Here is a 22,848-nt window from a genome sequence, read left to right on the forward strand (position 1 = left end):
ACCTAAATCTTCCCTCCTTCAACTTCAGACCATTCCCCCTTGTCCTGCTGTTATCTATCCTTTCAAGGAGTTGACTCCCCTCCTGATTTTAGGCTCCCTTCAGGTACTGAAAGGCTGCAACGAGGTCACCCTGCAGCCTTCTCTTCACAAGCTCAGCTCCCTCAGCCTGTCTTCGTACATACTCCACACAGACTCCACATAGACCCTGACTACTCAGGATTACCAGCATTTCCCTTTTGCTCTGTGCACCTGTCTCTTGCCAGTTTGAAAGCAAGCCTCCATATTTTGAGTGATTCTAAGCTTGCTAGCAGCTCAGTTAAATTATGGGAATGGATAGATATGCCCTGTCACAATATTCTGTAAATTTTGAATTACTGTGGGCTAGGGAAGAAGAGAAAGACTGAGACTGGATAAAGACTTTGGAAGCATTGGCTGGGGTGGTGTAGAGAAGACAACTGTGTGACTAGAAGCCAATAAGTAAAGGTAACAGAAGTGCATAGGAACAAATGAAAGGAGAAAATAGGGAAAAACGAGAATGAAGAGTGAAACTGGCTGATATTGGATCACTGGACTAGGGAGAGCTGGGAAGAGAAAAAGAGCTGAAAAGCCCAAGAAGCTGAATTGAAGGGTGTGGGACAGGGGAACTAGTGGGAGCTGGAGGCTAAGTGAAAGGAGTGCAGCTGAGGAGTCATGAATAGCAAAGTGCTCTTCTGTAATGGGATGACTAAAGTGAGACAAATGGGATTGAAAGTAAGGAGTCTGCATGAGAAAAAGGCAGGAGAGAAATGAAGGATACAGGACTGATGATGCTAAGCATTCTTTTATTATTTCCCCCCCCCCCCCTTCTCCTTTCTTTTCTTTCCTCCCCCACCCCCCTTCTTCTACCTCCCATTTTTTTTTTCCCTAAAAAGTCACAGTAGGAAAGCTGGTGACCCACCAGCACACATATCAAACCGATCTTGAGTCTAGCCAGAGATGTGCCATCGGCATATTTTCTCCTTCCTTCAGCACAGCTGTCTGCTCCTCCTTCAGTTATTTCCTGTGCCGATGGAGCAGAGGTGTAGAAGTTCCATCCCTATGCGTATCACTGGGAGACACCGCTTTCTGATTTGGCAGTGCGCATGACAAGGGATGACACAAAGCACATGTTTAGGGCTGTAAAAAACGCTGAAGATAAGGGGTGCTGATTTTAAGCATCTTTCACCTTACTTGGTATAGAATGAATGGTCAGCAAAATATACTCCCCTCCCTGAAAGGAATATTTGCCCTGGTTGTACCAGATGCAGTGGAGATGACTGTCTTTAGGTGCGTATGTTAGGAGTGTTTTAAAAGGTGAGAGGCTGAGTGATCAAGGCCTTGTGGAAAAGAAAAGATGGTCCATAAATTGTGTCAGTGCTGATTTCCCCAGCCTTTGCTGCAGATTTGCTGGGGGATGCTGGGCAAATCACTAAAATAGGCTCTTAACGTGTGATTACCAATTTGGATTCCTCATTTTATGTCTGTGTGCTATAAGATATTACGATCTAGTTTATAGAAGGGCTGAATTCATGCAGCTACAAATCAACAGGAGAAGTGTGCTGAATTAACACACTGATTATAAAAAATACCTGGTCTCTGACAATTCTAAACGGACTTTGGGAATAAATCAGACACTTTTCACTCATATCTCACCATACTTCAGTTCTACCTTGCAAAAAAGTGCAGGAAGAAATACACAGTCTGTAAACGAAGGGCAGAGAGGGGAGGAATAATTCTCATTTTGGCAAGAGGCGTGTGAAAGTAAACTATTAGTTTGAAAATCCTCCCAGCTCTTCTGAAAGGCACATGCAAGAGCCACACGAGTAATGTGAAATGAAGATACCTCTTGTCAGAGTGGTGTTTGAAAAGTATGTGGTGCAGAAGGTCTGGCGTGACACAAAAACCAGCCAGAAGAAACTTAGAAATCCTTAGTGTCAGGGCCCAGTAGCCCTGTTTCAGTGCCCCAGGGGCACTGTAGGAGTGCTGAGACTCTGACCCATCGGCTGAAATCCCAGCTGGATCTCAGACCTGCGTCATCACTGCAATCTGTGGGCTGTCATAAGTCAAGCCTGGATCTTTCCCAGCCTGTTTGTATGTTTGAGCCACAAGTCCTCACCAATTTGCCTTCCACTCCGCTGGGAGAGGCACATCTGCAATCCGGGTCTGTTACTTTTCTCCAGCAGATCACAAGGCACAGTGGACAACAACTCCAGGTCCTCTCGTTCTGTCGCAGAATTCAGGCTTCCAGGACCTCGGGCAGAAATTCTTGTGCACCACTGCTCTTGAGGGACAAAGTCATTTGGCGTGTTCTTCATGGCTGACTGGTGTTAACATGAGGTGGAACGAGCATGGAGGGTAGAGGCTGAGACCAACGCCACCTGTTTCAGAAAGGCACCTGGCACTCTGGAGCCAGAGGAAACCCAGGTGACGGCTAGGAAAGATGAGAGAGTCTGAGAAACTTTACCTAGTCATATTTCTGTTCACTGCTCAAACGTAAGTGTAAGTAGTAAGAGGCAGTACTAAGTACTCCAGCAGATACTACTCACTTGGTCTGCATGTTTGAGTTCCTCTCTCTGGCCCTCTAGTTTACTTTCTTCCTGTGTGGCCTTACGATATCCTAGTATTTCCTGTGGAAAAGAACTGAAGTGGGTAGATGCCTTAGTAAATACAGGATGTATTTTCTTCTAGAATTTACTTAATAAATGTATTTCCCCGAGATGCCATCATGCACAATCATAGAATCATTTCAGTTGGGAGGGACACTTGTAGGTCATCTAGCCAACTCTCTTGCAATGAACAGGGACTTCTTTAGCTAGATCAGGTTGCTCAGAGCCTGTTCCAGTGTGACCTTGAACGTATCCAAAGATCCTGCGTGGTACCCACCGCCTCTGTGGGCACCCTGTTCCAGTGCCTCGTCACTCTTACGGTAAAAAAATTGCTTCCTTGTGACCAATGTAAATCTCCCATCTTTTAGTTTGAAACCATGTCCACTTGTCCTATCACAGCAAACCCTGATAAAGAGTCTGCCCCCTTCTTTCTGATAGCCCCCGCAGAGATACTGACAGGCTGTAATCAGGTCTCCGTGGAGCCTTCTCTTCTCCAGGATGAACAGCCCCAGCTCTCTCAGCGTGTCCTCAAAGGAAAGGTGTTCCATCCCTTGGGTCATGTTTGCAGCCCTCCGCTGGACACGGTTCAACAGGTCCATGTCTCTCCTGTACTGAGAACTCCACACCTGGATGCAATACGCCAGGTCAGGTCTCCCCAGCAGGAGGGCAGGAGCACTTCCCTCTCCCAGCTGACCACACTTCTTTCGATGCAGCCCAGGATACGGTTGGCTTTCTGCACATTGCTGGCTCATGTCCAGGCATCTATCGATAGCCCCAGGTCCTTTTCAGCAGGGCTGTGCTCTATTCCTTCAACACCCAGCTTGTACTGATAGTGGGGGCTGCCCACTTTGACCCTGGAGGTTCACCTGGGCCCACTGCTCGAGCCTGTCCAGGTCCCTCGGGATGGCACTTTGTCAAAGCACTTCTCAGGGTACACATCCCTGCTGCAATGCAGCAGGGAACTGCCATCTAATAAGAGTGTGGAGGAGCTGTTGAAGGTGACATTGTATTTCAAGTGTGAGTCCCTGAAAGTTCATAGCTCTGTCTTTCTTCTCAGGTCCCTCGTGGAGAGAAGCTGTCTGTTCTATTTGCTCCAAGCCAGCGTCTGAGAGCTAGAAGAGACGGCGAACTGTGCATATTCAGGGATTTGTAACAGCTTCTATACTGGTGAAGCCCTACAGATATTTCAGAGCTCATCCTCAGCCCCTGTCAGATATATGGTGGGCTCCCTAGGAAGGATGATGTCCACATGCAGAATGAGAACCAGACTTTTCTGGCCCTAATTTAGTAGGCGAAATTCAGGAAAGAAGGAGAAGTATTCCAATCAGATATTTGAATGTTAGTTTACCTGGGGCGACAGCCAACAAACACACTGGGGACTATCAGCAATGAGATGGTAATGATCAATGGTAATCCTGGCCCTCTGGCTCCAATAGAAATAATTTTGAGCAAGAAAAAAAGAACATGCTCAAAGTTTACATTTTTTTAACTCTTCCAGAGGAAGTGGCCCTTTAATGATTCTACAAATCTACAACTCAAAGAAAGAAAAGGCAGCTATTCGATGGTTTTATTGTAAGGAAGTCAGCAGGAAATTATTCCACAAAAGGAGTACTACATTCTTTGTTAATGTTTCAGTTAGATGTACTGCATCAGGATTTGCAGACCTTCCACCATCGCTGATAGCAGAGGACCGAGAAAATTATGAAGAAGTGCGTAGGGGAAGAATTTCTTATCTGAAAGAGTGCTGAGGCGCTAGAACAGGCTGCGCGGGGAAGTGATGGAATCACTGTCCCTGAAGGAGATCGAGCAGCACGTAGATGTGGCGTTTAGAGACGAGGTTCAGTGGGCGCGGTGAGGATGAGCTGAGAGTTGGATTTGGTTAGCTTTGAGTTCTTCTCCAGCCTTAATTTCGCATGATTCTGTGAAGCCGATTGAGAGGCCCTCACCTCAGCAAGTATGTATGGCCAGGCCCTGTGGTTGCTGAGTCACAAAGGGAAAGAGGTCCTGCAAGACTGGAAGGCAAGGAGCCACGCTTGTCAAGTTCTCCCTTGAAAAAGTGGGAGAAAGCTGCAGGTGGGACCTCATCTACGCTGTTCCATACTGCAGGAGGGCTCTGGGCCAGAGGCAGGAGTTTCCGCTGGGGCGGCAACTGGGCCAGGGGCAGCTGTGGGGCTGCCCTCCTGCCCTGGGACAGCGATGTGTTAGAGCCAGTAATTTGCCATTCTTGATCGCAGTTATCATTCTAGTTGTGACTTGCAGGCATAGTGCTTCATAAGAGCAGTGCCCTTGCATATCTGCCATTTTGCCTAGTCAAGGTACTTGCTCATAGTTACTTCCAGGTGTATTGCTTCTCTGTGCTAAATGTCCCTTCTGACCACAAGACCTCTATCACAAAAGCAACATCCTCAAAATAGGGGCGCGATTCCAGCACAGTAACCAACCAGTCGGATCTAGGTGGAGACTAGGCATCCTCATGCAGGGGAACTGTTAGGTCATGGCTTGCACTGGTGATTGAGCACCTGGAGAAGGGGTGAGGCTGGCCCAGGGAGCGCAGGCAAATTGCTGGCAGTTCTGCTCCCTATGTGACCGGAAGGGATGGACCCTTGGCCAATGGCCAGTGGCATTCTGGGGTGCATTAAAAAGAGCGTGGCCAGCAGGTCGAGGGAGGTGATTCTCCCCCTCTACTCTGCCCTGGTAAGGCCTCATCTGGAGGACTGTGTCCAGTTCTGGGCTCCCCAGTACAAAAAAGACAGGGATCTCTTGGAAAGAGTCCAGCGGGGGACCACAAAGATAGCGAGGGGCCTGGAGTATCTCCCCTGTGAAGAAAGGCTACGTGAACTGGGTCTGTTTAGCCTTGAGAAAAGAAGACTGAGAGGGGACCTGATCCAGGTCTATAAATATCTAAGGTGTGAGGGGCAGAGTGGCGAGGCCAGACTCTTTTCAGCAATGTGTGGAGAGAGGACAAGGGGAAACGGCCAGAAACTGGAGCATAGGAAGTTCCTCACAAATGTGTGCAAGAACTTCTTTACGGTGAGGGTGACGGAGCAGTGGAACAGGCTGCCCAGGGAGGTTGTGGAGTCTCCTTCTCTGGAGATATTCAAGACCTGCCTGGACACCTACTTGTGTGACGTGGTGTAGGGAACCTGCTTTGGCAGGGGGGTTGGACTCAATGATCTGTGGAGGTCCGTTCTGACCCCTACGATTCTGTGATTCTGTGTGATTCTGTGGCCCAACAATTCTAAAGAAACGGTAACAGCAGCATGGGAGGCCTCCAGGCCCAGCAGAGGTCTGACCTCCCCCGTGCACAGCGCTGACAAAGGCACTGGTAGCAACACGGAGATTTTTCTGAAATTTTATTGCAGAGTCAGCTCTTTGAAAGGGTAGATAACAGCAGGACAAGGGGAAAAGGTTTGAAGTTGAAGGAGGGAAGATTTAGGTGGGATGTCGGGGGGAAGTTCTTTACAGGGAGAGTGGTGAGGCTGCCCAGAGAAGTTGCGGATGCCCCGTCCCTGGAGGTGTTCAAGGCCAGGTTGGAGGGGCCTTGGGCAGCCTGGTCCGGTGTTACATGTGGAGGTTGGTGGCCCTGCCTGTGGCGGGGGGTTGGAGATTGCCGATCTTTGAGGTCCCTTCCAACCCGGGCCATGCTGTGATTCTGTGGTCTGACAGCTGGTTGTGCCCCAGCTGCAGGCCCGGCCCTGTTCTCGCCAGCTGCTGGGGCGGCGTCCTAGTGCTGCCGGCGGGGTGGCCTCTTGGCAGGAGGTGCAGGGGCCTCAGAGTCGTGGGCCCTCCTCTTCGGGGCTCGCCGAGGCGCCCTGCGTGAGCGCTCCCTGGCCCTGTTGGTGCTGGAGGGACCCGGCACTGCCTCCCCCGGCTCCTCCTGGGCTGCTTGTTGGCTGGTCTGCAATGGAGCCGGGAGGGATGGAGGCTGGCTGGGCCCCTCACTGAGGGCAGCGGCTGAGGGCACAGAAACGTTGTCTTCGCCGGTGCTGCTGGAGGGTCGTGGACCGGAGACAGGCGTCTGTGCCTGGGAGGCAGCTGCACCACGGGCAGCTGCGGGGCTGCCCTCCTGTCCCGTGGCAGCGCGGGAGGCCTCCGGGCCAGCGGGTGGCACCAGCCCATTGCACACATATGCAGCTTGCACGACGAGCCGTCGCACAAAGCTGGCGGTCTGGCTTCGCAGGGAGCCGAACAGCCACAAAGTCAGCGCTCCCCCGTCCAGACCAAATAAGCACAGGCCAGAGATGACACGGCGCTGTGCTGCAGCGGCTGCCCTGTGGTCAGCCCCAAAGAGCTGCCCCAGCTCCTGGCGCAGCCAGGGCAGCAGGGGCCGGAGCACAGCTGGAGGCTGGCGGGAAATGGGCACCGCTGGTGGCTCTTGTGCTGGTGCTGCCTGGCGGGGTGCTGTCCTGGCCCTCTCCTGCTGTCCGACGACAACCTCTTGAAAGCTGTCGTCGGCACGCACCGAGTGCAGGATGGACTCCACCCTGCGTTTGCAGAGGGGGCACGTGGGCCTGCTCTCAGCCCACCGCCGGATGCAGCCAAAGCAGAACTGGTGCAGGCACGGCATCGTGTAGCTGGCATCATCCATGCTGTCCAGGCAAATGGGACAGCGACGGTCCAGCTCGGTGGCCATGCTGTCCAGCTGCTGGGTGGACAGGAGTGCGAAGGGGATGAGGGGCTGCTCCTCACCCCGCTGCTGCAGCAGCAGGGGTCACGCTAGGAGAAGAAGAGAGGCCACGGTCACTTGCTGAGCCCGCCAGCGGAGGAACAAGTGCCCGGGTCCCTCAGGAAGGAAACCCTCCCAGCTGGGCCGCCCAGGCTGAGGCGTCCCCTTACCGGTTCCCTTTGCTGCTGCGGCCTCCTGGGTGCCCCGGCTGCCTGAGCCAGGCAGGGCGGGGAAGAAGCTCTAGTGGCTCTGGGGACGAGCACTGAGAGCGGCTGTCGGCAGCTCCCAGAACACGAGACCAGCACCAAGGCTATCCTTGCTCCTCGCTCCAAACCTCACGGACACGCTCGGCTGGAGTGCGGGCACAAGCCAGAGTGAGAGACTCTGTGCCCGGCTACAGGCAGCCAGGGCCAAGAGGTCACAATCCCCTGCTGCGTATGTCACTATCCCTCACGTAGGGGAGCGGTGCCAGTGACGTCACAACGGGCGAGCGTCATCTGCAGCACTCCAATCCCAGCAATGGCATCCGGGTTTTCCGCAGTGCCTCTGTCCATTCCGTTCCCTATATTGTGTCTGCTCCCTGTTGGCACTTTGCAGCAGTGTCTGAGGCTTTGACCGAGTCTTCCCACATGGCCCCAGCCGTGACAAATCTCCAGATCCATACAGCACTGGGCTGCCTTCAGCAAAACCCATGTCTTCCTCTGAGGCAACAGGACAGGTTAACTAATTGGCTTGTTCTACCCAGTGCAAACTGCTGGAGAACTTCAAAGCATGGTGCTTAGGGAACAGACTCCAAGCAATAATCTTTAAGGGAGTAGACTTTAAGCAATCAAGATCACTGCAAGAGAGAGACATTCTGGTGGGTCATTTATGTTGACCCTACCCATTAACCTTCATATAAGCAAAGAACATCCACAGATTTTGCTGAACGTATGATGCTCTTAGAAAAGGAATTAGGCCACGCCAGTGAACTTCTGGTGGTTAAACTTGGTAATGAGGCAGTGAGAATACCAGAAAAGTTTCTGCATCCTGATGAGAGAAAACGTGGCACTGCAGTCAACAGCTCCGCTGCTGCAAGTTCTGAGGCTGTAGAAAGACAGCCCCATTCCCGTTCTCAGGAAGTAGGACAGAAGATAAGTTTTCTTTTTATTATTATTACCAACATTTTATTTTATTAAGAAGGGGGGCACACGTTTTGGAAAGCTAAGGGATTTCTGACTGGAAGATGTTCTGCTTAAAGATAAGCTCATGGTGGTATTGCTTGCTTTCCCCTGGTGATCCATCTAATTGCAGCGTAGTAATTTTGTTTGGAAATTCTCTCTTCTGGAGAAACTGAGATCGTGATATTTTGATTGGTCACACAGTTCGGTTTTTAACATTTAGATTTTCTGTGACAGGATCAGAGAAGTATAGATTACTTAGTTTATTTACTTTCGTCCTACACAAATGCAAAAACATACCAGAAATCTCAAGAGGTTCAAGAAAGGAGGAGACCGCCATCACCGCGGTAAGAGAATGGTTTAGAAAACTGATAGGAATGGGAACAAAGACACAATTTTCTCCTTAGAAATAAATTTGTGGATAAAGTTTGCTGTCTCCAAAGGCTTGAATATCTGTGTCATAGTCCTGTGCTTTTGTACGCTTCCTAAAAGTCTTCAGGGGTTTAGCTACCTGTCCTGAGTCCGTGCCTCCAACTGGCCGTACAGAGGCGCCAGAGAAACAATGTCGACCTCAGCGTTTGGACAAAGGCTGCCTCTGAGACTGTTTTACTCCAAAAACATGCCGTAGCAGACATGCAGACACACGGTGGGCCTCTCTGTGAAGTTCTAATGGAACCGAAGGCTCACATGGCATTTATTATGATTGTGTGGTACATGTTTTTTTTGCAGGGTGAAGCTGAATGGGATTTCCAAGACTTTTCCTACGCACATTTAGCACCACCTACTGCCCCCTGCCCCATTGCAAAGGGAATAGTGCATTGCTGTCTTGAGGAGTTGTATGGTGATGCAAGCCGTAGCGTAGGCTGATGAATTTCATGGCTGTAAATGTTAACCGGCCATTTATTAAGCCACCTCACACCCCTTATTGGCTGTACAACACAACTTGTGAGTGCAGCATTAGCACAGAATGTATATGCAAGTGGAGATTGATAATGTTCCCCCCAAAAATTAGCTGACTGAAAAAGCAGTTCGTTAAGAAGCATTTCTTAAAGCAAACCTCTAAAATACCAGTTCTCACAGAATTTTAATTTTCCCTACAGCGCTTGCTCATGAGCAGGTATTACTGCAACCAAGCAACGTGTCTTGTGGTCCGAAGCCCCTGTTTTTTCCTCAAAGTTCAGTAGGTGTTCTGAGTTCTTCTTACAGAAATAGTCACCATCAGCTCCACAGAACCGATACACCTCTGCTCTTTGATGCTGTCACCACTGCTGAAACGTACCACCCACCGCCTCACTGTGCTCACATCCACTTTGTGGTCTCCGCAAACATGCAGCAAATGTCGATGAATGTCAGCAGATGCCATTGTTTCCACACAGAAGAATTCAGTGACACACCTTTGTTTCATCTGCATCAGATGCCATTCTGTCAGACTACCCCTCAGGTTGCGTTGTAAGCCGTTGTGCTCAGCTCCTGGGACTGTATGCTGTGCAGTGCTGGTGGATGTAACTTCCCCAGGACACGTAAGGTGCCCTTATTGTGCTGTTGGACTGCTTCTTGGTTCTATTCTGTATTCTTTCCCAGCTCTTATGGTAGTACCTCTTCAGTAAGCAGAAGCTGACCAAAGTTTAGCTGTTTAGTCTTGTAGCTTACGTTCTCAGCCTGTGCATGTATTTTTGAGGTCTTTGCTATTGCTCCACATTGAACCTACATGCATTGCAACAAAAAACGCCTGGTATTGACTTCCAGTTTGCACTAAAAATTTGCACAAGACGGTAACAACCCTAATAGCCCACCAAAGCTCCTGCAAAGCTAACGTGAGGTTTCTAACAGTGGCACTACCATTTTACTGGGACAGCAGGCAACAGTCACAGGCTGTATACCTGCTTGTGGTAACAACAAGAATTTTATTTTTTTTCTGCAGATATTTTTTATTACAGCAGAGCATCTGAACCTCAGACTCACAGAATCACAGAATGGCCTGGGTAGAAGGGACCTCAAGGACCACTCAAGAATCTCCAACCCCCTGCAACAGGCAGTGCCACCAAGCTCCCATTTCATACCAGACCAGGCTGTCCAAGGCCCCATCCAACCTGGCCTTTAACACCTCCAAGGATGGGGCATCCACAGCCGCTCTGGACAACCTGTTCCAGCACCTCACCACTCTCATAGTAAAGAACTTCTCCCTGGCATTCAACCTAAATCTTCCCTCCTTCAACTTCAGACCATTCCCCCTTGTCCTGCTGTTATCTATCCTTTCAAGGAGTTGACTCCCCTCCTGATTTTAGGCTCCCTTCAGGTACTGAAAGGCTGCAACGAGGTCACCCTGCAGCCTTCTCTTCACAAGCTCAGCTCCCTCAGCCTGTCTTCGTACATACTCCACACAGACTCCACATAGACCCTGACTACTCAGGATTACCAGCATTTCCCTTTTGCTCTGTGCACCTGTCTCTTGCCAGTTTGAAAGCAAGCCTCCATATTTTGAGTGATTCTAAGCTTGCTAGCAGCTCAGTTAAATTATGGGAATGGATAGATATGCCCTGTCACAATATTCTGTAAATTTTGAATTACTGTGGGCTAGGGAAGAAGAGAAAGACTGAGACTGGATAAAGACTTTGGAAGCATTGGCTGGGGTGGTGTAGAGAAGACAACTGTGTGACTAGAAGCCAATAAGTAAAGGTAACAGAAGTGCATAGGAACAAATGAAAGGAGAAAATAGGGAAAAACGAGAATGAAGAGTGAAACTGGCTGATATTGGATCACTGGACTAGGGAGAGCTGGGAAGAGAAAAAGAGCTGAAAAGCCCAAGAAGCTGAATTGAAGGGTGTGGGACAGGGGAACTAGTGGGAGCTGGAGGCTAAGTGAAAGGAGTGCAGCTGAGGAGTCATGAATAGCAAAGTGCTCTTCTGTAATGGGATGACTAAAGTGAGACAAATGGGATTGAAAGTAAGGAGTCTGCATGAGAAAAAGGCAGGAGAGAAATGAAGGATACAGGACTGATGATGCTAAGCATTCTTTTATTATTCCCCCCCCCCCCCCCCCTTCTCCTTTCTTTTCTTTCCTCCCCCACCCCCCTTCTTCTACCTCCCATTTTTTTTTTTCCTAAAAAGTCACAGTAGGAAAGCTGGTGACCCACCAGCACACATATCAAACCGATCTTGAGTCTAGCCAGAGATGTGCCATCGGCATATTTTCTCCTTCCTTCAGCACAGCTGTCTGCTCCTCCTTCAGTTATTTCCTGTGCCGATGGAGCAGAGGTGTAGAAGTTCCATCCCTATGCGTATCACTGGGAGACACCGCTTTCTGATTTGGCAGTGCGCATGACAAGGGATGACACAAAGCACATGTTTAGGGCTGTAAAAAACGCTGAAGATAAGGGGTGCTGATTTTAAGCATCTTTCACCTTACTTGGTATAGAATGAATGGTCAGCAAAATATACTCCCCTCCCTGAAAGGAATATTTGCCCTGGTTGTACCAGATGCAGTGGAGATGACTGTCTTTAGGTGCGTATGTTAGGAGTGTTTTAAAAGGTGAGAGGCTGAGTGATCAAGGCCTTGTGGAAAAGAAAAGATGGTCCATAAATTGTGTCAGTGCTGATTTCCCCAGCCTTTGCTGCAGATTTGCTGGGGGATGCTGGGCAAATCACTAAAATAGGCTCTTAACGTGTGATTACCAATTTGGATTCCTCATTTTATGTCTGTGTGCTATAAGATATTACGATCTAGTTTATAGAAGGGCTGAATTCATGCAGCTACAAATCAACAGGAGAAGTGTGCTGAATTAACACACTGATTATAAAAAATACCTGGTCTCTGACAATTCTAAACGGACTTTGGGAATAAATCAGACACTTTTCACTCATATCTCACCATACTTCAGTTCTACCTTGCAAAAAAGTGCAGGAAGAAATACACAGTCTGTAAACGAAGGGCAGAGAGGGGAGGAATAATTCTCATTTTGGCAAGAGGCGTGTGAAAGTAAACTATTAGTTTGAAAATCCTCCCAGCTCTTCTGAAAGGCACATGCAAGAGCCACACGAGTAATGTGAAATGAAGATACCTCTTGTCAGAGTGGTGTTTGAAAAGTATGTGGTGCAGAAGGTCTGGCGTGACACAAAAACCAGCCAGAAGAAACTTAGAAATCCTTAGTGTCAGGGCCCAGTAGCCCTGTTTCAGTGCCCCAGGGGCACTGTAGGAGTGCTGAGACTCTGACCCATCGGCTGAAATCCCAGCTGGATCTCAGACCTGCGTCATCACTGCAATCTGTGGGCTGTCATAAGTCAAGCCTGGATCTTTCCCAGCCTGTTTGTATGTTTGAGCCACAAGTCCTCACCAATTTGCCTTCCACTCCGCTGGGAGAGGCACATCTGCAATCCGGGTCTGTTACTTTTCTCCAGCAGATCACAAGGCACAGTGGACAACAACTCCAGGTCCTCTCGTTCTGTCGCAGAATTCAGGCTTCCAGGACCTCGGGCAGAAATTCTTGTGCACCACTGCTCTTGAGGGACAAAGTCATTTGGCGTGTTCTTCATGGCTGACTGGTGTTAACATGAGGTGGAACGAGCATGGAGGGTAGAGGCTGAGACCAACGCCACCTGTTTCAGAAAGGCACCTGGCACTCTGGAGCCAGAGGAAACCCAGGTGACGGCTAGGAAAGATGAGAGAGTCTGAGAAACTTTACCTAGTCATATTTCTGTTCACTGCTCAAACGTAAGTGTAAGTAGTAAGAGGCAGTACTAAGTACTCCAGCAGATACTACTCACTTGGTCTGCATGTTTGAGTTCCTCTCTCTGGCCCTCTAGTTTACTTTCTTCCTGTGTGGCCTTACGATATCCTAGTATTTCCTGTGGAAAAGAACTGAAGTGGGTAGATGCCTTAGTAAATACAGGATGTATTTTCTTCTAGAATTTACTTAATAAATGTATTTCCCCGAGATGCCATCATGCACAATCATAGAATCATTTCAGTTGGGAGGGACACTTGTAGGTCATCTAGCCAACTCTCTTGCAATGAACAGGGACTTCTTTAGCTAGATCAGGTTGCTCAGAGCCTGTTCCAGTGTGACCTTGAACGTATCCAAAGATCCTGCGTGGTACCCACCGCCTCTGTGGGCACCCTGTTCCAGTGCCTCGTCACTCTTACGGTAAAAAAATTGCTTCCTTGTGACCAATGTAAATCTCCCATCTTTTAGTTTGAAACCATGTCCACTTGTCCTATCACAGCAAACCCTGATAAAGAGTCTGCCCCCTTCTTTCTGATAGCCCCCGCAGAGATACTGACAGGCTGTAATCAGGTCTCCGTGGAGCCTTCTCTTCTCCAGGATGAACAGCCCCAGCTCTCTCAGCGTGTCCTCAAAGGAAAGGTGTTCCATCCCTTGGGTCATGTTTGCAGCCCTCCGCTGGACACGGTTCAACAGGTCCATGTCTCTCCTGTACTGAGAACTCCACACCTGGATGCAATACGCCAGGTCAGGTCTCCCCAGCAGGAGGGCAGGAGCACTTCCCTCTCCCAGCTGACCACACTTCTTTCGATGCAGCCCAGGATACGGTTGGCTTTCTGCACATTGCTGGCTCATGTCCAGGCATCTATCGATAGCCCCAGGTCCTTTTCAGCAGGGCTGTGCTCTATTCCTTCAACACCCAGCTTGTACTGATAGTGGGGGCTGCCCACTTTGACCCTGGAGGTTCACCTGGGCCCACTGCTCGAGCCTGTCCAGGTCCCTCGGGATGGCACTTTGTCAAAGCACTTCTCAGGGTACACATCCCTGCTGCAATGCAGCAGGGAACTGCCATCTAATAAGAGTGTGGAGGAGCTGTTGAAGGTGACATTGTATTTCAAGTGTGAGTCCCTGAAAGTTCATAGCTCTGTCTTTCTTCTCAGGTCCCTCGTGGAGAGAAGCTGTCTGTTCTATTTGCTCCAAGCCAGCGTCTGAGAGCTAGAAGAGACGGCGAACTGTGCATATTCAGGGATTTGTAACAGCTTCTATACTGGTGAAGCCCTACAGATATTTCAGAGCTCATCCTCAGCCCCTGTCAGATATATGGTGGGCTCCCTAGGAAGGATGATGTCCACATGCAGAATGAGAACCAGACTTTTCTGGCCCTAATTTAGTAGGCGAAATTCAGGAAAGAAGGAGAAGTATTCCAATCAGATATTTGAATGTTAGTTTACCTGGGGCGACAGCCAACAAACACACTGGGGACTATCAGCAATGAGATGGTAATGATCAATGGTAATCCTGGCCCTCTGGCTCCAATAGAAATAATTTTGAGCAAGAAAAAAAGAACATGCTCAAAGTTTACATTTTTTTAACTCTTCCAGAGGAAGTGGCCCTTTAATGATTCTACAAATCTACAACTCAAAGAAAGAAAAGGCAGCTATTCGATGGTTTTATTGTAAGGAAGTCAGCAGGAAATTATTCCACAAAAGGAGTACTACATTCTTTGTTAATGTTTCAGTTAGATGTACTGCATCAGGATTTGCAGACCTTCCACCATCGCTGATAGCAGAGGACCGAGAAAATTATGAAGAAGTGCGTAGGGGAAGAATTTCTTATCTGAAAGAGTGCTGAGGCGCTAGAACAGGCTGCGCGGGGAAGTGATGGAATCACTGTCCCTGAAGGAGATCGAGCAGCACGTAGATGTGGCGTTTAGAGACGAGGTTCAGTGGGCGCGGTGAGGATGAGCTGAGAGTTGGATTTGGTTAGCTTTGAGTTCTTCTCCAGCCTTAATTTCGCATGATTCTGTGAAGCCGATTGAGAGGCCCTCACCTCAGCAAGTATGTATGGCCAGGCCCTGTGGTTGCTGAGTCACAAAGGGAAAGAGGTCCTGCAAGACTGGAAGGCAAGGAGCCACGCTTGTCAAGTTCTCCCTTGAAAAAGTGGGAGAAAGCTGCAGGTGGGACCTCATCTACGCTGTTCCATACTGCAGGAGGGCTCTGGGCCAGAGGCAGGAGTTTCCGCTGGGGCGGCAACTGGGCCAGGGGCAGCTGTGGGGCTGCCCTCCTGCCCTGGGACAGCGATGTGTTAGAGCCAGTAATTTGCCATTCTTGATCGCAGTTATCATTCTAGTTGTGACTTGCAGGCATAGTGCTTCATAAGAGCAGTGCCCTTGCATATCTGCCATTTTGCCTAGTCAAGGTACTTGCTCATAGTTACTTCCAGGTGTATTGCTTCTCTGTGCTAAATGTCCCTTCTGACCACAAGACCTCTATCACAAAAGCAACATCCTCAAAATAGGGGCGCGATTCCAGCACAGTAACCAACCAGTCGGATCTAGGTGGAGACTAGGCATCCTCATGCAGGGGAACTGTTAGGTCATGGCTTGCACTGGTGATTGAGCACCTGGAGAAGGGGTGAGGCTGGCCCAGGGAGCGCAGGCAAATTGCTGGCAGTTCTGCTCCCTATGTGACCGGAAGGGATGGACCCTTGGCCAATGGCCAGTGGCATTCTGGGGTGCATTAAAAAGAGCGTGGCCAGCAGGTCGAGGGAGGTGATTCTCCCCCTCTACTCTGCCCTGGTAAGGCCTCATCTGGAGGACTGTGTCCAGTTCTGGGCTCCCCAGTACAAAAAAGACAGGGATCTCTTGGAAAGAGTCCAGCGGGGGACCACAAAGATAGCGAGGGGCCTGGAGTATCTCCCCTGTGAAGAAAGGCTACGTGAACTGGGTCTGTTTAGCCTTGAGAAAAGAAGACTGAGAGGGGACCTGATCCAGGTCTATAAATATCTAAGGTGTGAGGGGCAGAGTGGCGAGGCCAGACTCTTTTCAGCAATGTGTGGAGAGAGGACAAGGGGAAACGGCCAGAAACTGGAGCATAGGAAGTTCCTCACAAATGTGTGCAAGAACTTCTTTACGGTGAGGGTGACGGAGCAGTGGAACAGGCTGCCCAGGGAGGTTGTGGAGTCTCCTTCTCTGGAGATATTCAAGACCTGCCTGGACACCTACTTGTGTGACGTGGTGTAGGGAACCTGCTTTGGCAGGGGGGTTGGACTCAATGATCTGTGGAGGTCCGTTCTGACCCCTACGATTCTGTGATTCTGTGTGATTCTGTGGCCCAACAATTCTAAAGAAACGGTAACAGCAGCATGGGAGGCCTCCAGGCCCAGCAGAGGTCTGACCTCCCCCGTGCACAGCGCTGACAAAGGCACTGGTAGCAACACGGAGATTTTTCTGAAATTTTATTGCAGAGTCAGCTCTTTGAAAGGGTAGATAACAGCAGGACAAGGGGAAAAGGTTTGAAGTTGAAGGAGGGAAGATTTAGGTGGGATGTCGGGGGGAAGTTCTTTACAGGGAGAGTGGTGAGGCTGCCCAGAGAAGTTGCGGATGCCCCGTCCCTGGAGGTGTTCAAGGCCAGGTTGGAGGGGCCTTGGGCAGCCTGGTCCGGTGTTACATGTGGAGGTTGGTGGCCCTGCCTGTGGCGGGGGGTTGGAGATTGCCGATCTTTGAGGTCCCTTCCAACCCGGGCCATGCTGTGATTCTGTGGTCTGACAGCTGGTTGTGCCCCAGCTGCAGGCCCGGCCCTGTTCTCGCCAGCTGCTGGGGCGGCGTCCTAGTGCTGCCGGCGGGGTGGCCTCTTGGCAGGAGGTGCAGGGGCCTCAGAGTCGTGGGCCCTCCTCTTCGGGGCTCGCCGAGGCGCCCTGCGTGAGCGCTCCCTGGCCCTGTTGGTGCTGGAGGGACCCGGCACTGCCTCCCCCGGCTCCTCCTGGGCTGCTTGTTGGCTGGTCTGCAATGGAGCCGGGAGGGATGGAGGCTGGCTGGGCCCCTCACTGAGGGCAGCGGCTGAGGGCACAGAAACGTTGTCTTCGCCGGTGCTGCTGGAGGGTCGTGGACCGGAGACAGGCATCTGTGCCTGGGAGGCAGCTGCACCACGGGCAGCTGCGGGGCTGCCCTCCTGTCCCGTGGCAGCGCGGGAGGCCTCCGGGCCAGCGGGTGGCACCAGCCCATTGCACACATATGCAGCTTGCACGACGAGCCGTCGCACAAAGCTGGCGGTCTGGCTTCGCAGGGAGCCGAACAGCCACAAAGTCAGCGCTCCCCCGTCCAGACCAAATAAGCACAGGCCAGAGATGACACGGCGCTGTGCTGCAGCGGCTGCCCTGTGGTCAGCCCCAAAGAGCTGCCCCAGCTCCTGGCGCAGCCAGGGCAGCAGGGGCCGGAGCACAGCTGGAGGCTGGCGGGAAATGGGCACCGCTGGTGGCTCTTGTGCTGGTGCTGCCTGGCGGGGTGCTGTCCTGGCCCTCTCCTGCTGTCCGACGACAACCTCTTGAAAGCTGTCGTCGGCACGCACCGAGTGCAGGATGGACTCCACCCTGCGTTTGCAGAGGGGGCACGTGGGCCTGCTCTCAGCCCACCGCCGGATGCAGCCAAAGCAGAACTGGTGCAGGCACGGCATCGTGTAGCTGGCATCATCCATGCTGTCCAGGCAAATGGGACAGCGACGGTCCAGCTCGGTGGCCATGCTGTCCAGCTGCTGGGTGGACAGGAGTGCGAAGGGGATGAGGGGCTGCTCCTCACCCCGCTGCTGCAGCAGCAGGGGTCACGCTAGGAGAAGAAGAGAGGCCACGGTCACTTGCTGAGCCCGCCAGCGGAGGAACAAGTGCCCGGGTCCCTCAGGAAGGAAACCCTCCCAGCTGGGCCGCCCAGGCTGAGGCGTCCCCTTACCGGTTCCCTTTGCTGCTGCGGCCTCCTGGGTGCCCCGGCTGCCTGAGCCAGGCAGGGCGGGGAAGAAGCTCTAGTGGCTCTGGGGACGAGCACTGAGAGCGGCTGTCGGCAGCTCCCAGAACACGAGACCAGCACCAAGGCTATCCTTGCTCCTCGCTCCAAACCTCACGGACACGCTCGGCTGGAGTGCGGGCACAAGCCAGAGTGAGAGACTCTGTGCCCGGCTACAGGCAGCCAGGGCCAAGAGGTCACAATCCCCTGCTGCGTATGTCACTATCCCTCACGTAGGGGAGCGGTGCCAGTGACGTCACAACGGGCGAGCGTCATCTGCAGCACTCCAATCCCAGCAATGGCATCCGGGTTTTCCGCAGTGCCTCTGTCCATTCCGTTCCCTATATTGTGTCTGCTCCCTGTTGGCACTTTGCAGCAGTGTCTGAGGCTTTGACCGAGTCTTCCCACATGGCCCCAGCCGTGACAAATCTCCAGATCCATACAGCACTGGGCTGCCTTCAGCAAAACCCATGTCTTCCTCTGAGGCAACAGGACAGGTTAACTAATTGGCTTGTTCTACCCAGTGCAAACTGCTGGAGAACTTCAAAGCATGGTGCTTAGGGAACAGACTCCAAGCAATAATCTTTAAGGGAGTAGACTTTAAGCAATCAAGATCACTGCAAGAGAGAGACATTCTGGTGGGTCATTTATGTTGACCCTACCCATTAACCTTCATATAAGCAAAGAACATCCACAGATTTTGCTGAACGTATGATGCTCTTAGAAAAGGAATTAGGCCACGCCAGTGAACTTCTGGTGGTTAAACTTGGTAATGAGGCAGTGAGAATACCAGAAAAGTTTCTGCATCCTGATGAGAGAAAACGTGGCACTGCAGTCAACAGCTCCGCTGCTGCAAGTTCTGAGGCTGTAGAAAGACAGCCCCATTCCCGTTCTCAGGAAGTAGGACAGAAGATAAGTTTTCTTTTTATTATTATTACCAACATTTTATTTTATTAAGAAGGGGGGCACACGTTTTGGAAAGCTAAGGGATTTCTGACTGGAAGATGTTCTGCTTAAAGATAAGCTCATGGTGGTATTGCTTGCTTTCCCCTGGTGATCCATCTAATTGCAGCGTAGTAATTTTGTTTGGAAATTCTCTCTTCTGGAGAAACTGAGATCGTGATATTTTGATTGGTCACACAGTTCGGTTTTTAACATTTAGATTTTCTGTGACAGGATCAGAGAAGTATAGATTACTTAGTTTATTTACTTTCGTCCTACACGAATGCAAAAACATACCAGAAATCTCAAGAGGTTCAAGAAAGGAGGAGACCGCCATCACCGCGGTAAGAGAATGGTTTAGAAAACTGATAGGAATGGGAACAAAGACACAATTTTCTCCTTAGAAATAAATTTGTGGATAAAGTTTGCTGTCTCCAAAGGCTTGAATATCTGTGTCATAGTCCTGTGCTTTTGTACGCTTCCTAAAAGTCTTCAGGGGTTTAGCTACCTGTCCTGAGTCCGTGCCTCCAACTGGCCGTACAGAGGCGCCAGAGAAACAATGTCGACCTCAGCGTTTGGACAAAGGCTGCCTCTGAGACTGTTTTACTCCAAAAACATGCCGTAGCAGACATGCAGACACACGGTGGGCCTCTCTGTGAAGTTCTAATGGAACCGAAGGCTCACATGGCATTTATTATGATTGTGTGGTACATGTTTTTTTTGCAGGGTGAAGCTGAATGGGATTTCCAAGACTTTTCCTACGCACATTTAGCACCACCTACTGCCCCCTGCCCCATTGCAAAGGGAATAGTGCATTGCTGTCTTGAGGAGTTGTATGGTGATGCAAGCCGTAGCGTAGGCTGATGAATTTCATGGCTGTAAATGTTAACCGGCCATTTATTAAGCCACCTCACACCCCTTATTGGCTGTACAACACAACTTGTGAGTGCAGCATTAGCACAGAATGTATATGCAAGTGGAGATTGATAATGTTCCCCCCAAAAATTAGCTGACTGAAAAAGCAGTTCGTTAAGAAGCATTTCTTAAAGCAAACCTCTAAAATACCAGTTCTCACAGAATTTTAATTTTCCCTACAGCGCTTGCTCATGAGCAGGTATTACTGCAACCAAGCAACGTGTCTTGTGGTCCGAAGCCCCTGTTTTTTCCTCAAAGTTCAGTAGGTGTTCTGAGTTCTTCTTACAGAAATAGTCACCATCAGCTCCACAGAACCGATACACCTCTGCTCTTTGATGCTGTCACCACTGCTGAAACGTACCACCCACCGCCTCACTGTGCTCACATCCACTTTGTGGTCTCCGCAAACATGCAGCAAATGTCGATGAATGTCAGCAGATGCCATTGTTTCCACACGGAAGAATTCAGTGACACACCTTTGTTTCATCTGCATCAGATGCCATTCTGTCAGACTACCCCTCAGGTTGCGTTGTAAGCCGTTGTGCTCAGCTCCTGGGACTGTATGCTGTGCAGTGCTGGTGGATGTAACTTCCCCAGGACACGTAAGGTGCCCTTATTGTGCTGTTGGACTGCTTCTTGGTTCTATTCTGTATTCTTTCCCAGCTCTTATGGTAGTACCTCTTCAGTAAGCAGAAGCTGACCAAAGTTTAGCTGTTTAGTCTTGTAGCTTACGTTCTCAGCCTGTGCATGTATTTTTGAGGTCTTTGCTATTGCTCCACATTGAACCTACATGCATTGCAACAAAAAACGCCTGGTATTGACTTCCAGTTTGCACTAAAAATTTGCACAAGACGGTAACAACCCTAATAGCCCACCAAAGCTCCTGCAAAGCTAACGTGAGGTTTCTAACAGTGGCACTACCATTTTACTGGGACAGCAGGCAACAGTCACAGGCTGTATACCTGCTTGTGGTAACAACAAGAATTTTATTTTTTTTCTGCAGATATTTTTTATTACAGCAGAGCATCTGAACCTCAGACTCACAGAATCACAGAATGGCCTGGGTAGAAGGGACCTCAAGGACCACTCAAGAATCTCCAACCCCCTGCAACAGGCAGTGCCACCAAGCTCCCATTTCATACCAGACCAGGCTGTCCAAGGCCCCATCCAACCTGGCCTTTAACACCTCCAAGGATGGGGCATCCACAGCCGCTCTGGACAACCTGTTCCAGCACCTCACCACTCTCATAGTAAAGAACTTCTCCCTGGCATTCAACCTAAATCTTCCCTCCTTCAACTTCAGACCATTCCCCCTTGTCCTGCTGTTATCTATCCTTTCAAGGAGTTGACTCCCCTCCTGATTTTAGGCTCCCTTCAGGTACTGAAAGGCTGCAACGAGGTCACCCTGCAGCCTTCTCTTCACAAGCTCAGCTCCCTCAGCCTGTCTTCGTACATACTCCACACAGACTCCACATAGACCCTGACTACTCAGGATTACCAGCATTTCCCTTTTGCTCTGTGCACCTGTCTCTTGCCAGTTTGAAAGCAAGCCTCCATATTTTGAGTGATTCTAAGCTTGCTAGCAGCTCAGTTAAATTATGGGAATGGATAGATATGCCCTGTCACAATATTCTGTAAATTTTGAATTACTGTGGGCTAGGGAAGAAGAGAAAGACTGAGACTGGATAAAGACTTTGGAAGCATTGGCTGGGGTGGTGTAGAGAAGACAACTGTGTGACTAGAAGCCAATAAGTAAAGGTAACAGAAGTGCATAGGAACAAATGAAAGGAGAAAATAGGGAAAAACGAGAATGAAGAGTGAAACTGGCTGATATTGGATCACTGGACTAGGGAGAGCTGGGAAGAGAAAAAGAGCTGAAAAGCCCAAGAAGCTGAATTGAAGGGTGTGGGACAGGGGAACTAGTGGGAGCTGGAGGCTAAGTGAAAGGAGTGCAGCTGAGGAGTCATGAATAGCAAAGTGCTCTTCTGTAATGGGATGACTAAAGTGAGACAAATGGGATTGAAAGTAAGGAGTCTGCATGAGAAAAAGGCAGGAGAGAAATGAAGGATACAGGACTGATGATGCTAAGCATTCTTTTATTATTTCCCCCCCCCCCCCCTTCTCCTTTCTTTTCTTTCCTCCCCCACCCCCCTTCTTCTACCTCCCATTTTTTTTTTCCCTAAAAAGTCACAGTAGGAAAGCTGGTGACCCACCAGCACACATATCAAACCGATCTTGAGTCTAGCCAGAGATGTGCCATCGGCATATTTTCTCCTTCCTTCAGCACAGCTGTCTGCTCCTCCTTCAGTTATTTCCTGTGCCGATGGAGCAGAGGTGTAGAAGTTCCATCCCTATGCGTATCACTGGGAGACACCGCTTTCTGATTTGGCAGTGCGCATGACAAGGGATGACACAAAGCACATGTTTAGGGCTGTAAAAAACGCTGAAGATAAGGGGTGCTGATTTTAAGCATCTTTCACCTTACTTGGTATAGAATGAATGGTCAGCAAAATATACTCCCCTCCCTGAAAGGAATATTTGCCCTGGTTGTACCAGATGCAGTGGAGATGACTGTCTTTAGGTGCGTATGTTAGGAGTGTTTTAAAAGGTGAGAGGCTGAGTGATCAAGGCCTTGTGGAAAAGAAAAGATGGTCCATAAATTGTGTCAGTGCTGATTTCCCCAGCCTTTGCTGCAGATTTGCTGGGGGATGCTGGGCAAATCACTAAAATAGGCTCTTAACGTGTGATTACCAATTTGGATTCCTCATTTTATGTCTGTGTGCTATAAGATATTACGATCTAGTTTATAGAAGGGCTGAATTCATGCAGCTACA

The 22,848-nt window shown here is 50.0% G+C and overlaps 2 protein-coding genes across 2 annotated transcripts; both read right to left on the reverse strand.

Moving 5' to 3' along the window:
• Window positions 1-4,624: 4,624 nt before the first annotated feature.
• Window positions 4,625-9,878, reverse strand: LOC149912705 (uncharacterized). Its single transcript, XM_090131962.1, has one exon. The coding sequence runs from the start codon at window positions 7,255-7,257 to the stop codon at window positions 6,349-6,351; it is 909 nt and encodes a 302-aa protein (XP_089988088.1). The 5' UTR covers window positions 7,258-9,878; the 3' UTR covers window positions 4,625-6,348.
• Window positions 9,879-15,270: 5,392 nt separating this feature from the next.
• On the reverse strand, window positions 15,271-22,113 carry LOC149912706 (uncharacterized). The gene has a single exon (XM_090131966.1). It carries the CDS (start codon window positions 17,901-17,903, stop codon window positions 16,995-16,997), a length of 909 nt encoding a protein of 302 aa, XP_089988092.1. The 5' UTR covers window positions 17,904-22,113; the 3' UTR covers window positions 15,271-16,994.
• Window positions 22,114-22,848: the final 735 nt, after the last annotated feature.

Source organism: Phasianus colchicus, chromosome Z (genome assembly GCF_987193195.1).
Source record: "Phasianus colchicus chromosome Z, bPhaCol1.hap1.1, whole genome shotgun sequence".
Taxonomy (NCBI): domain Eukaryota; kingdom Metazoa; phylum Chordata; class Aves; order Galliformes; family Phasianidae; genus Phasianus; species Phasianus colchicus.